The following is a 12,223-nucleotide window of genomic DNA, read 5'->3' on the forward strand; positions in this document are numbered from 1 at the left end:
ACTCTTAATAATTAATTATTGGAATAAGGACTCATTTTAAATAAAAATAAAAATGTGAAAACTCTTAGTTCACGTTTCTACTATAAGTAGTTGTTAAAAAATTCAAATTTATTTTCAGTTGCATAAAATTAGGCCGTCTAATCTACATCTCAATTTTAATTATAAACGAACTCTTGTTTTTTTTATAATCTATATAAAATGTTGAGTTGGAAATTGGAAAAACTATATTTCATCGAATTAATCTTGAACCGCAGTAGATATAATTGAATCCTTAAATTGAGGAAGGGATGAGATTCCATAAAAATAGCAATAAATTAATTAATACTATTGAGTGCATTTTTTTTACATAGAAATGGATTTAAAAGAATTTATAAAATACTTAAATTAAGAATATACCTGAAATATAAAGTTTAATTAAAGTAAAAGCACTTTAATCACAAATTGAAAAGTAACAGATGTTTAATTTAGAAAAATCTAAAATGAGGCATCTAATTCTAATTAACTGTTTATTTATTTAGCCTAACTAGAATTACCGAGGAATGAAAAAGATTTTTCATAGGTCTCGAGTTCTTAGAAGTGCATGATAAATGTGGTAAAGAAAATTGATAATGAAGTAGACCCGTCTACTTAAGGCTCGTTTCAAACTGTTTTTTGAAATAACTGAAAACGATTTTAGTAAACAAGAAATTCTGTTAGGGGAAGAGGATTCAAATTTTGAATTTGGATATATAGAAGAGAGCGAAGGGTGAAACTTGGCTACGTCAAGGTATGCGTTTCCTCTGCCTCTCTAGATTAGTCACACTTTATAAGAGGATCTTCAACTGTCACAACATGCAAAATTGGTGATCCATACTCAAGAGTTCAAAGAATATACCAAAACAACCTTTCCATTTAATACAACAATTTCATACTAACCACCTCATAATTTAAAAGAAGAACAAAACATTGGTTCTCCTACTAGTTTCCTCACAGAACTCGGTATCGAACGACGACTAGCGTCCATAAAATAGAGAACAACCTTTCTGAATTATTACAAAGCTACAGATGGCCTCAAATGTAAAAGGATGAAGCTTGCCTCCGAATAAATTAAGATCTTCTCTAAGCATCGTTGGTATACTACAAAACTTGAACACAAGTCGGATGATCAGGGCTTGAACGGAGAGAAGGCGACGACAGAGTTGTGTCCGCCAAATCCAAATGAATTCGATATGGCTGGAAAAACATACGAAAGCTTAGTAAGTCTACTTGAACGGTGTTTGAGCAGTTGAAAATGAAAAAGCACTGGGAGTTTCAAGGTTTGGTCTTCTTACCAACATTCACTTCATGCTGCTGCTTTACATTGGGAACAGTGTCAAACTCCACTGAAGGCTCTGGGTTCTGTTTCACAAGGGACATGCCACACGTCGGAAACCATTTACTATAGTGTTTCAAATAAGAGAAATCAAACTAACACTATGCTGTAGAAACCGCGTCCAAAATCATAGAAACAATAACATACAAATTGGTTTATGGAAGGATGCAGCCATCCAGTTGTTATGGCTTTGATGACGGCAATAGCTTCCAAACCCCCCGAAGCACCAAGACAGTGTCCGATCATAGACTGAAACAAAGTAAAGGCAAGAAATACGTAGTCAGAAAAGAAACATCATATGAATTATAAAGAGACAGAGGATTGGAGAAGAGAGATTGCCTTAGTTGCATTGATCTTGATATCTTTAGTGTTCGTGAACACCTTCTTTATAGCATTTATCTCGGCGAGGTCACCAGCAAGGGTAGAAGTTGCATGCGCATTGATGTAGTTAACCTGATAAAGTGAGGGAGTAGTGCACTAAATGATGCTGAGGAACAATCACAAGAACATAAGATAAGTTTACCGAAAAGAGAGAGTACCTCCTCGGGTGATACACCAGCATCTTCGAGGCATTTCTGTATGCATGTAGATACACCAAGCCCATCAGCTCTAGGATCAGTCATATGATAAGCATCACAGTTAATACCACCTCCCAAGTACTCGGCAATAATTGTAGCACCTCGTTTTGTTGCATGTTCCAAGCTCTCCATTACCTGTCAAATCAAAACTCTTCACATGTCATGATTAAAATCTAAGACAAAAACAGGGGTCAACTTCAGTGTATACACTCGACACTTCAGTCATCGTGAATTCATGATAGCTGAGATAGAATTTTGTAGGGGTCCGTCTACTAATATTAGATTATATGATCTTTTTTTGTTTCAAAATAAAAATCTATTCAGGCTTACCAATACTCCAGCACCTTCGCCAATAACAAAGCCATCTCTATCTCTGTCCCATGGCCTCGAAGCCGTTTTTGGATCATCATTTCTCTGAGACAAGGCCCTGCATGCAATAAACCCTCCCACCCCAACAGGAATTATGGCAGCTTCAGTTCCGCCAGCAATCATCAAATCAGCTTCACCCCGACGAATGTGATTTGCAGCAGAATAGAAACAATAATTTGAAGTAGCACAAGCAGTCGAAATGGAATAATTCGGTCCCATAAAACCCAGATCGATAGCAAGCAACGCAGACCCCATGTTGGTAATAGCATAAGGAATGAAAAAGGGGGTAATTTTCCTGTGACCTTTCTCTATCAGTGCATGAACACCGTCCGAAAAGACAGTAAGACCACCCATTCCCGATCCAACAAGCACCCCAGCCCGTGATTTATCAAGCTGAAAGTGAAGCAAAACCAACCATTTTAGAGACTCATCTCACTGTTCAAAAAACAAAAACAAAAAGCCAACAAACGTTTTTCAACTGGATGATAATCGAATAGATGCACACAAATATTCTCCATACACATCAACAACTCCATGCATGTCGTACAATTAGCACTGAATTTACACCAAGATCCATAGTTTTTTAACAGAACCCATTACTCTTAACACACAAAATTAAGCTAATCAATCTCATAAACAACCAAATGCTCCAAATTAGCACGTTCTACCGGAAACCTATCACTTTAATGAGCATAATTAAATAATAAAACAAATAAATCAAAGAAAGCAATGACCTACCAATCTCCGAAGAACCAAATCGGCAAATTAGCACATATTGCAAAACCCCCCATTAAGCTAATGAACATACAGAAACAAATGAATACATGCAAATGAAATAAAGCAATGACCTTTGATCGGTTATCGGCGCCAAGACCAGCATCCTCGAGAGCTTTCTTCCCAGCAACAAGGGAGTACCGAAGGCAATCGTCAAGCCGTCGATCGTTCTTCCCATCAATGTAGCCCTCCGATGAGAAACCGCGGATCTGGCCCCCGAACCGGGTCGAAAACTTAGACGCATCAAACCGGTCGAGCGGCCCGACGCCGCTCTCCCCGGCGAGGAGCTTGTCGTAGAAAGTATTGACGTCGTTGCCGAAGACGGAGACGAGGCCCATTCCGGTAATGACGACTCGCTTCTTCGGGTCCGTCTCACGTTTAGGGGCGGACACGGCAGGGGCGGAAGAGGCGGAGATGAATGAGATTCGCCCGGAGGATGTGGCGGTTTTGGTAGTGACACTAGGGAAATGGGGGGTCCGTTTCCGAATCGGGTCTAGTGGAGCAGGCCGGAGAGTGGAGGATTGGAGGGACTGCATGGCGATGAGAGAGAAAGTGAGTGATACGAGAGAGAGAGAGAGAGAGAGTGGGGGGCGACGCCAACGATGTGAGTGAGAAGGGCGGAAGAATATGGTATTTATTTGGAGGATACCACTTGTTTTTAATCACTTGTTTTTAATTGTGACGGGACCCAATTTGGAGGATAAATTTTTAAGGAGGCAGATTTGGTACTTTATTCAACAACTCTGTTTGCTTAGTCTTGTTTTTAATCACATAAAGTACCAAATTTGCTTAGTCTTTTAATTGTGACGGACCCAATTGAAATGAAGGCGAAAACATACAGAGTTCTTGAATAAAAGACTAAGCAAATTTGGTACTTTATGCGATTATTTTAGAATTTTTTTTAATGGATTATTCTTTTTGTTTTGTTTTTCATAATAAGGATATTCTGTTAAAATTAAGCCAATCCTATTCCTAAACTTGATTATTTCTTTTAATATTACATCTTTTTACATATGGTTAAGAAGTAATTGGCTTGTTTTGTTCGTTGGGCCAACCAATTTTTTTTTTCTAAAACAAATTAAATTATGGTTTTACCTATAAAATCAAAGACAAAAGAACAAAACTACTACATTTTCTTGCTAGTGAATAAACAATTACTAATTAATATTCCATTTGCTAATTGCCGTGGCGTCACAGTTTCCTTTCTCTATTTTTTCAAATTTTTTGTCACAATTTTCTTCACATCCCATTTATCATGGAAAATGGGTCTCCCTGAAAATTACACCGCCCAATGGTTGTCTCCTAATTCTGAGAGGTATTCAATCTAACCCGGAACGCAAGACAGCACGTCACATGTTAATTAAAAGAAAGATTTTTATCTTTCAAATTATATAATGATATGTGGCATACAATTTCGTTTACCGGTCACATTTTTCATGTCCCTAACTCCCATACTGGTGTTGTTGCAAAACATTAAACAAAACTGATAAATATATTTAAGGTGGAAACTGGGCTCGGCATGGTCACCTTGGGCTTGATCAAGCAACCGCACAGCCCAACTCCGTCGCATCACCCACAGTACTCGCCAAAACGGCGGCGTCATCGCAGAGTGCACGCCACTGTCTTATCATCAATCGTCACTGTGCCCACCTCCCACTCACCCCACCGACGCCGTAAGGCCCGAAGCGAAGAAACACGGCAAAGAAAACTAACAACTCTCAGCAGTCTCTCTCGTTTTCTTCCTCCGCCAACTGGGTAATTTCCCCTACCTTCTCCACCTTTTTTTCCTCACCACATGTTCAATGCTGTCTGAATTTTTGCTGGGTTTTTTTTTGAAGAATACCCAAGAAATGATAATAAAAAAATTTGGAAAAGAAAGCAAAGAATCGTAATTTCTGTTATTTTGTTTGATGGGTTGTGTTGTTATGTGTTAGATAATGTGGAGAACACACTTGTTCTTGCCCAAGAAGTTAGGTTAAGCTCAGTTGGGTGGTGGGGTTTTTCATTAGCTTAAATTTGAGATATTGGAAACTGATAGTCTTGTTTCTTTTAGACTAGGATGTTCTGTAGAGTTGTACCCTTTCGAATCGAAAGCAATGCTTACTGTACGCTTACTCTCTGCCGGGTTGCTGATGAATTGGGTTGATAGAAAAGGAAAGTGGAAACAAATGTCTAGGAGGGGGAAGAAATATGTGAAATATTATGTGGTTATGGATTTATGTTGCTTTGAGTTCATAGTAATGGTTTAGTTCTTGTGTGAGTGACAACGTGCCGGCTGAATGTGTTGTTTTGTTCTTTTATCTTTTGCCCGCTTTAATAAACTGATGGTAATCGAAAGAAATTCTAGAAATTCTTTTAGGGAAATGGTGTTGAAGGTCCAACAAAGTGAGGGGAAAAGGAGGTCAGCAAGGTTAAGCAGCATAAACTCGGAGGGAAAGAGAATCGTTTCAGTAAAGAAGACTAAAACCAAGCAGAAGAAGAAAAGTGCAAGACTTGATTCCAAGATACCGAAGAAACCGCCAACTGCTTTCTTCTATTTCTTGTATGTTTCTCCTTCCATTCCTGTTTAGCTTTTCATTTATGTTAGTAGACAGGTTTCACTTTCTAAATTTAATTGCATATATGTGCTGTAATTGATTAAATTTCCAACAGGCTCGATGATTTTGTTGTTTGATTGTCTTAGTCCTATAAGAACACATCATCTTTTTGCTTGGCTGAAGTCGAGTTCATCATCATTCGTTGTGCTTATGGTTCTGGCTTTTAGTATTCATATCATGGCTAGTTGAGAGAATCTTCTGCTTCTTTATCTTTCGTTATTAGAGGGGGCAATTTCCAAATTTAAGGCCATTGGGTGATTGAGGTTTTACTGTCCTAAACTGGATTTTCGTGTGTTTAAGGGAGGATTATCGTAAGGATTTTCAAGAGCAAAATCCAGGTGTCAAGCAAATGCGTGAAGTAAGTTTATGATGCGGTAATTCGTTTAACTGCTTGCATGTTTTTCATTTGTTACTCATCCCATCAGTTCTATTGTATATGAACATACACCACTTTCATATTCAGATTGGAAAGGCGGGTGGAGAGAAGTGGAATACAATGGCATATGAGGTTTGTGGTCTCTGTATACTTTAGTTGACTTCTTATGTTTTCGTTAGATTTTTGCTTCACTTTCTCTAAAGTTCTGTATTGAAGACCCAATGAAATATGACTTTTTTCAACTGTGGGTTCTATTTAACTTTATGTTCTGACTAGTTTTGGTTAAAATATAAGGAAAACTAATGAAAAAGGCTTGACAACTCTGAGTTTTAACGATAAGGACAACATAAAGGGTAAAGTGAATAGTACCAAGATTGACTTTTTAGTGTAGAAATGTGGTTTTTCGTTAAAATGAACAGTACCGAAAGCTTTTCGTTAAAGTTCCCTAAAATATATGACCCGTTCACCAGTGTAGACTTGTTTGATGTGCTTATAGTTGTCTTTTTTCACTTAAGCTATTTATAACAGTGGATCTCATTTCGCTTGAATTCCTGCCAGCTTATGTAATACTGGCTGAATCATGCAAATGGTTCTTTCTTAATAACTGTCTGTGGTTCTCACCATTTGGACTATCTTACTTGTTGCTCATCCAGTGGCATGAAGCATCAAGCAATATTTTAACTTTTTTGACTGTTTACAAGTGTTCCTAACAATGGTGATTTGGCCAAAAATAGCTCATAGAATTTGTTTCTTTGTTCTATTTCCTTTCATTTTTTTCTTATATTAGGAAAAGGTTCAATATTATGATATAGCCACGGAGAAACGAGCTGAGTTTGAGAAGGCCATGGCAGAATATGCACAAAGAAAGGTAAACTTGCTTTACATGATCTTTGTGGTTAATAAGCCGAACCTTATCTTGCAAGCGATGCCGAGTGGTGATCAATTGCAATTTACTAAGTAGATTTCTAACATTTGCAGGATAGTGGGGAGGATGAAGAAACCGAGGATGATGAAGAGGAAGATTGGTCTGACTAAGAAATCATGTTTTCGTATGGTGGATGTAGTTGTATACAATTCATAGGTCCTGGTCGTGTGTCTTTGTAAAACCGCCCATGCCTGTATCATTCTTGTCTATATCTGTTCACAATTCGATTTTAGTAGCGAGAATTCAGATTTTAACAGTTGGGTTTGTACTTTATTTAATGGAAGATGACAAGTCTAAACCTTATTAACTGTCCCCAGGAATTTGTATCGAATAACTCATTTTCGACTCATGTTCTTGATTCATAACATTTTTCGGTCAATTGTCTTGCCCAGATTCAAGAATATATCTTCTTTTCCTCCCTTTCTTTTGATTTGGTTTTGTAGTCGGCAAGAAACTTCTTCAATTCTTGCACTGAATAAGATGTGTTGAGGGAAATCTGGTTGAATGTAAAATGTTCTTGCACCCGATGCTCGGGTCCAAATTGTTCTTGTTCTGTGAAGTTCAGTTTATGTGGCCAAGGAATCAAAATCCAGAAATCTAGAAGAAAACCGCTTCTCTTATGAGCTGTTTGATAACCATTTCGTTATTGGTTTCCCAGTTGACAAATCCCACAACATATAGTTACTGGATTACGATTTCAAAGCTTTTTCTTCAGCTCTCGGGAGCCTACCAGATGATGCTCCTAATGAATCGGAACTGCGCTTATCAGGGGCAAAGTATTTCAAATTCAGTTTGTTGGAGGGTTAAGTGAGATTCGCGTTGAGTTTCAGGGGGTATTTTCAATAAACAAAAGCTTTAATGAAATGCGCATGTTATTAAAGCAGGTTCATGGTTTATACATACCACACCAGCAGCTCCTGCTGCTATTGCCATTGGAGCTGTGACTGCACTCAGTCCAGATGAACACATGACCGGAATCTTGACTGCTTGGGATATCGAATATGCTGCTGCTAATGTTGGTGTTGCCTAAAATATGAAATATCGTCATCAAATTTGTTTGTTGAAATAAAACATGCATCTATGTTCACTTGCTTCTTCTGACCTGATCTGGGAGGCTTAGTGTAGGAGGTACTGTGACTGATAAGGTCACAGATGGAAGAATCCTCTTGGTCTCCTTTGTTAGATTCAATATCTGCAAAGGAATTCAACAGAATACAAAAAGAGAATCCGATTGGTATTCGTGCTCAGTATATTTTTCGTTTTACCTTGAGAGCTCTGCGTTCATGAAAGTCCCTGAGGACTGATTCCTTGGTAGCTGATAGGAGTGCTTTTGTGCTTAAAGTGGCTCTTTTTTTCATAGCCAAACATGGCCTTGAAGGCAGAGAGTTACCCAGAAGAGGGTTGTGGGTAGGTCTCAAACGGGAGAGAGAGGACGGTGAGGTTTGTAGGCGGACTGAGGCCTGCATCTCTACTCCAGCCGTAGGTTTTCAGGGTTAGAAGTTGGAGGGAGAGAGATAAGAGAGCTTTGGCAGTGGCAGCTAAAATGTTTCAGAAGAAGATAATTTGGCTGCCACCTGAACATAAATACTACCATATGTAATTTGTTATACTTATTTTAGGGATTGTATTGGCACAAAGGTACTACTAATGAACAAAAACTTGGGTCCGACTTCAATGCTATGAAACACTAAGTGCTACGATTTTAGTTGTTAAATTTGATTTTCACAACTGTTATAGATATTTCAGTGCTACGTACCATTGAAGATAATTCCTAAAAATCTTTTCTTTCAAGTCTGATTTCTTCTTTTGAAACATTTCGGACCAATCACGTGAAAATATAACTAGATAAAGTAACTATACAAGTAAACTCAAGAGTTGTAAACCCAAACTTAAGCCCTCCCAAACTCATGAAGATCAAAATCCCCTCCCAAGATAACCTTGGAATTCAAGAGATTTTTCAATGTGATTGGAACGCGGGGCGGGTACGTCGCATATCATTATATAATCTGGAGGGATGTTTTTTTTCTATTGTCTCTCAAATTGTACAATGACATATAATGTATCATCCTGTGTTTACATCTTACCGAAAAATCTCTCCAAGACTTCTATCCACTCTTGTAACACTCACCCCAGAGATATGTCATCTCATGCATATGATGCACTCAGCTAATTCTAGAGTCGGACCAAAAGCAACCTCCACGGCACCACCATATCCATGTATATATCACTTACTCATTCGTCACTAATTCTCTATAGTCTTGGTTGTCTAAAAGAAGGGGGACAGCCTACAAAGCTCATGTGGGAAATATAAGTAGGAAAGGTCATGGGAGCCGAAGGATTATTTGTCTTGTTTGTACATGTCTTCTTCAATGTGAAAGATTGATCAGATGAAAAGGATCGAGATCATACAGTTATCCAAAATTCAAAACATGCATGCGAAGCAATGATAGTATCGGTAGGGGAATTCTAATTTGCCCTTGGTAGATTCCTTGCGTTCCAAACTAGAAGGAGGCAAGCGGCTTGAAGTTCAAGGAGTCGACAGTGTTTAATCTTACGTTTGAAATCTTGTGTTTAATCTTCCCTCTATAATATAAGGAAAATTCTAACATGCAACAATGTTACTCGAGTGACGTCTTATACCAATAATAACAACCAATAATGAAAATATGCGTGGATGGATGAGGTGGCACCGCCATCCGCAGTCAAGAATTTCTCCATTAATAGAGGCAATGCCATTAGATTTGTACAATCCAAAGTAATTTGCTGAATTAAATTGCAGAAAATTCAGAATTTGTGAAGACCAAAAAAAGTTAACTGATGATTAACTCTCTACATAACCAACATAATAAGCATATTAATTAGCAACTTGATCTGTCAATTATACCCTTCTTGAAGCAGTACAGAGAAAACCAAGTACGTAAAAAGAGAGTCGGAAGACGAAAACAGAGACACCAAAAGCCTCTCAAAAATGGCATCCGCAAAACAAGTAGAAGAAACAGAAGCTGAGCAGCAAAACCACCGCCTCAAACGCCGCCACGATCTTGAAAACCACATCATCGTAAAAAGAAAGCTGCAGATTCAGCGGCCGGAACTTAAAGGCAGACTCCAAATACTTCCACCTCAAACTCCACGACTCTTTCTTCATCCTCTTAAAGAACAACCACCTCTTCTTTCCCCCACCCACTGTCTTCTGCTCACTTTCTCTCTCTAGTTTTCCCATCTCTCTCTCTCTCTCTCTCTCTCTCTCTCTCTCTCTCTCTCTCGATTTCAGCCCGTTTGGTTTATGGGATTGGGGGATGTGGTGGTTTTATCTGGGGTGGGGAAAGAAGAGGTTTCTTAGGAGGCAAGTACGCTAGAATGTAGGGAGATTGAGGGGATTTTGGCGGCGGGTTAAGGGTGTTTTGGGAATTTTGTGGGGACCAAACCGCTCCGCGTTTAGATGGAGTCAATGGGTTGTATGGGCGCCTCTAGAAGAAAATTATACAATCAGACCTATCCCAGGAATCATCTTCCTTCGTTCCACTCCATCGAATTATATATAGACTCATATCATAAGCTGTTTCTTGGTGTCTTATTCCCCTTTCTTTAATAAAATTGTAAAAATATGAAAAATACTAACAAAAATAAACGATACCTTCTATTTCTCGGATTTGTTAGCTAAAAACAACTTAGATGACACGAATACACCGTTACATAACATCATACCGACGAAATGAAGACATATAAACATAAACTTATGCATGTATTTATTTCATTGACACACAAGGTCATCATAGTAGTATCGTACATATGTCATATAAGTCTTTCTCCCTTTCTAAAAATTGCTAGAGCATCACAATTTTTTCTCGCATTACTATTTTGATGATTTCGTGAATGAAGAAAAAGAAACAAACGATAGATAAGTAAGGACCGTGTTAACAGAGATGAAACAAACATGATTGGGGACGGAAAATTTGAGTGCATAAATAAAAATTGGCAAATTCTGGATTTAGTAAAGTGTCTAAAAAAGGTGTGATCTACTTTTTGCATCCAAGTTTGAATTTTCCTTTAAATAATTTAGGTAAATTTATATCATTTGTCAAAAGAGAAAATGCAATTGAAGAATAATTTCTGTCAATTCATTTAATTCAAAATTTTTGATGGCGATATTTTATGGGAAAGGAAGAGAAAAGCAGATAGAATGTTGTACGTACACAGTTGACAATTACATGCATGCAACTCCATTCTGTTCGTTCTAAAGTAATTGGGAAACGAATTACTTGGACGACACATGCATGTGGTAGCTATCTATAGTTCATATCATTCTCTTGGGATCTCACCGAAAGTGAAAAAGCAAGGGAACTTCACAACCATGGTACCTCAAATTCCTTTCTAGGTTTTTTTTGGCGTGTGATCTGATTCTTATTTCGCTTTAATTTTTTTTAAACCTAATCGATAGCATGATTCCATTGATTTCTCATAAAACAAATCCATTGATTCTTATTTCGCTTTATTCTTTAATTAAACTAAACACAAAGATATCTTTCAGACAAATTAAAATACTTAAATTCGAGATTTGTTGTAAATTAATTCAATAGTTAGCCAGTCGTAAATTAATTCAATAGTTAGCCAGTCGAGGAGATCAGCAACACAGTGACTAGCAAGCGGTAATTAGTTTATATATTATTTAGATGCTCTAATTTAAACAAATGAACAATTTGGTCCAAAGTACGTATAAAAGTGTAGGTCATGCATGCGTACACCTGTATACGAGTTGCTCGCTCTGTTTTGCCGACAGTTTCAACAACAAAAGAAGTTCAAGCATGCGCACGCCTGCAATTCATTTTATATTTTTGAATTATTCGTTCTGGTTTCCACAATATAGGTAGCTCCACATATACATTTCATTTGCCTTTGCCGGCTTTGGTTTTGGTCTTCCTGCAGTGCCTAAGACACCAAATCATCATCCATGCCATGTGTTTTTCTACATTAAGTTATTAATTAAGAGTTTATTGAATTTGATCATTTTCATTTACACTTCATTCTGTATACTTGCTTTTCAAGGCACAAAAGCTACTAGCTATCTTTTTGTTGTTCAATATATGTTTTTCCACCATTTTATAGATGATTTATATATAATGTTGTTCTATATACATTAAGTCTTTTGTTTCTTGATATTCTAACTACGCGGATCTATAGATAGAAAGATTGACACTTGAATGCAAATTGATGAATACTTATATCGTTGTATCATAAAAAAAATTCTAAAAAAAA

The 12,223-nt window shown here is 37.6% G+C and overlaps 2 protein-coding genes across 3 annotated transcripts; one reads left to right on the plus strand and one right to left on the minus strand.

Moving 5' to 3' along the window:
• Nucleotides 1-832: 832 nt before the first annotated feature.
• LOC103412384 (3-oxoacyl-[acyl-carrier-protein] synthase I, chloroplastic-like) lies at nt 833-3,747 on the minus strand. Its single transcript, XM_008350953.4, has 7 exons — nt 3,147-3,747; nt 2,260-2,691; nt 1,891-2,064; nt 1,691-1,804; nt 1,499-1,600; nt 1,311-1,377; nt 833-1,212 (listed from the first exon to the last, which is right to left on the minus strand). The coding sequence occupies exons 1-7, from the start codon at nt 3,606-3,608 to the stop codon at nt 1,145-1,147; spliced, it is 1,419 nt and encodes a 472-aa protein (XP_008349175.3). The 5' UTR covers nt 3,609-3,747; the 3' UTR covers nt 833-1,144.
• Nucleotides 3,748-4,463: 716 nt separating this feature from the next.
• Nucleotides 4,464-7,319, plus strand: LOC103412385 (high mobility group B protein 14). Of its 2 annotated transcripts, none has more exons than XM_008350954.4 (6): nt 4,464-4,827; nt 5,420-5,614; nt 5,970-6,027; nt 6,133-6,177; nt 6,833-6,913; nt 7,024-7,319. In XM_008350954.4, exons 1-6 carry the CDS (start codon nt 4,592-4,594, stop codon nt 7,078-7,080), a joined length of 672 nt encoding a protein of 223 aa, XP_008349176.1. In that variant the 5' UTR covers nt 4,464-4,591; the 3' UTR covers nt 7,081-7,319. The 2 variants fall into 2 exon arrangements, with proteins under 2 accessions (XP_008349176.1, XP_008349177.1); XM_008350955.4 differs by having other exon boundaries at nt 4,540-4,827; nt 5,432-5,614.
• The last annotated feature ends 4,904 nt before the right edge of the window (nt 7,320-12,223 follow it).

Source organism: Malus domestica, chromosome 10 (assembly GCF_042453785.1).
Source record: "Malus domestica chromosome 10, GDT2T_hap1".
Taxonomy (NCBI): domain Eukaryota; kingdom Viridiplantae; phylum Streptophyta; class Magnoliopsida; order Rosales; family Rosaceae; genus Malus; species Malus domestica.

What these genes read in the sequence shown, in the direction of transcription:
- LOC103412384 (XM_008350953.4), bottom strand. Translation starts at nt 3,608, where the DNA reads ATGCAGTCCCTCCAATCCTCCACTCTCCGGCCTGCTCCACTAGACCCG. An exon ending in ATCCTTCCATAAACCAATTT is followed by an intron (nt 1,378 to 1,498) that starts GTATGTTATTGT and finishes CTTGTGAAACAG; the next exon opens with AACCCAGAGCCTTCAGTGGA. An exon ending in GCAGCATGAAGTGAATGTTG is followed by an intron (nt 1,213 to 1,310) that starts GTAAGAAGACCA and finishes ATGTTTTTCCAG; the next exon opens with CCATATCGAATTCATTTGGA.
- LOC103412385 (XM_008350954.4), top strand. Translation starts at nt 4,592, where the DNA reads ATGGTCACCTTGGGCTTGATCAAGCAACCGCACAGCCCAACTCCGTCG. An exon ending in TTTCTTCCTCCGCCAACTGG is followed by an intron (nt 4,828 to 5,419) that starts GTAATTTCCCCT and finishes AAGAAATTCTAG; the next exon opens with AAATTCTTTTAGGGAAATGG. An exon ending in GGAATACAATGGCATATGAG is followed by an intron (nt 6,178 to 6,832) that starts GTTTGTGGTCTC and finishes TTCTTATATTAG; the next exon opens with GAAAAGGTTCAATATTATGA.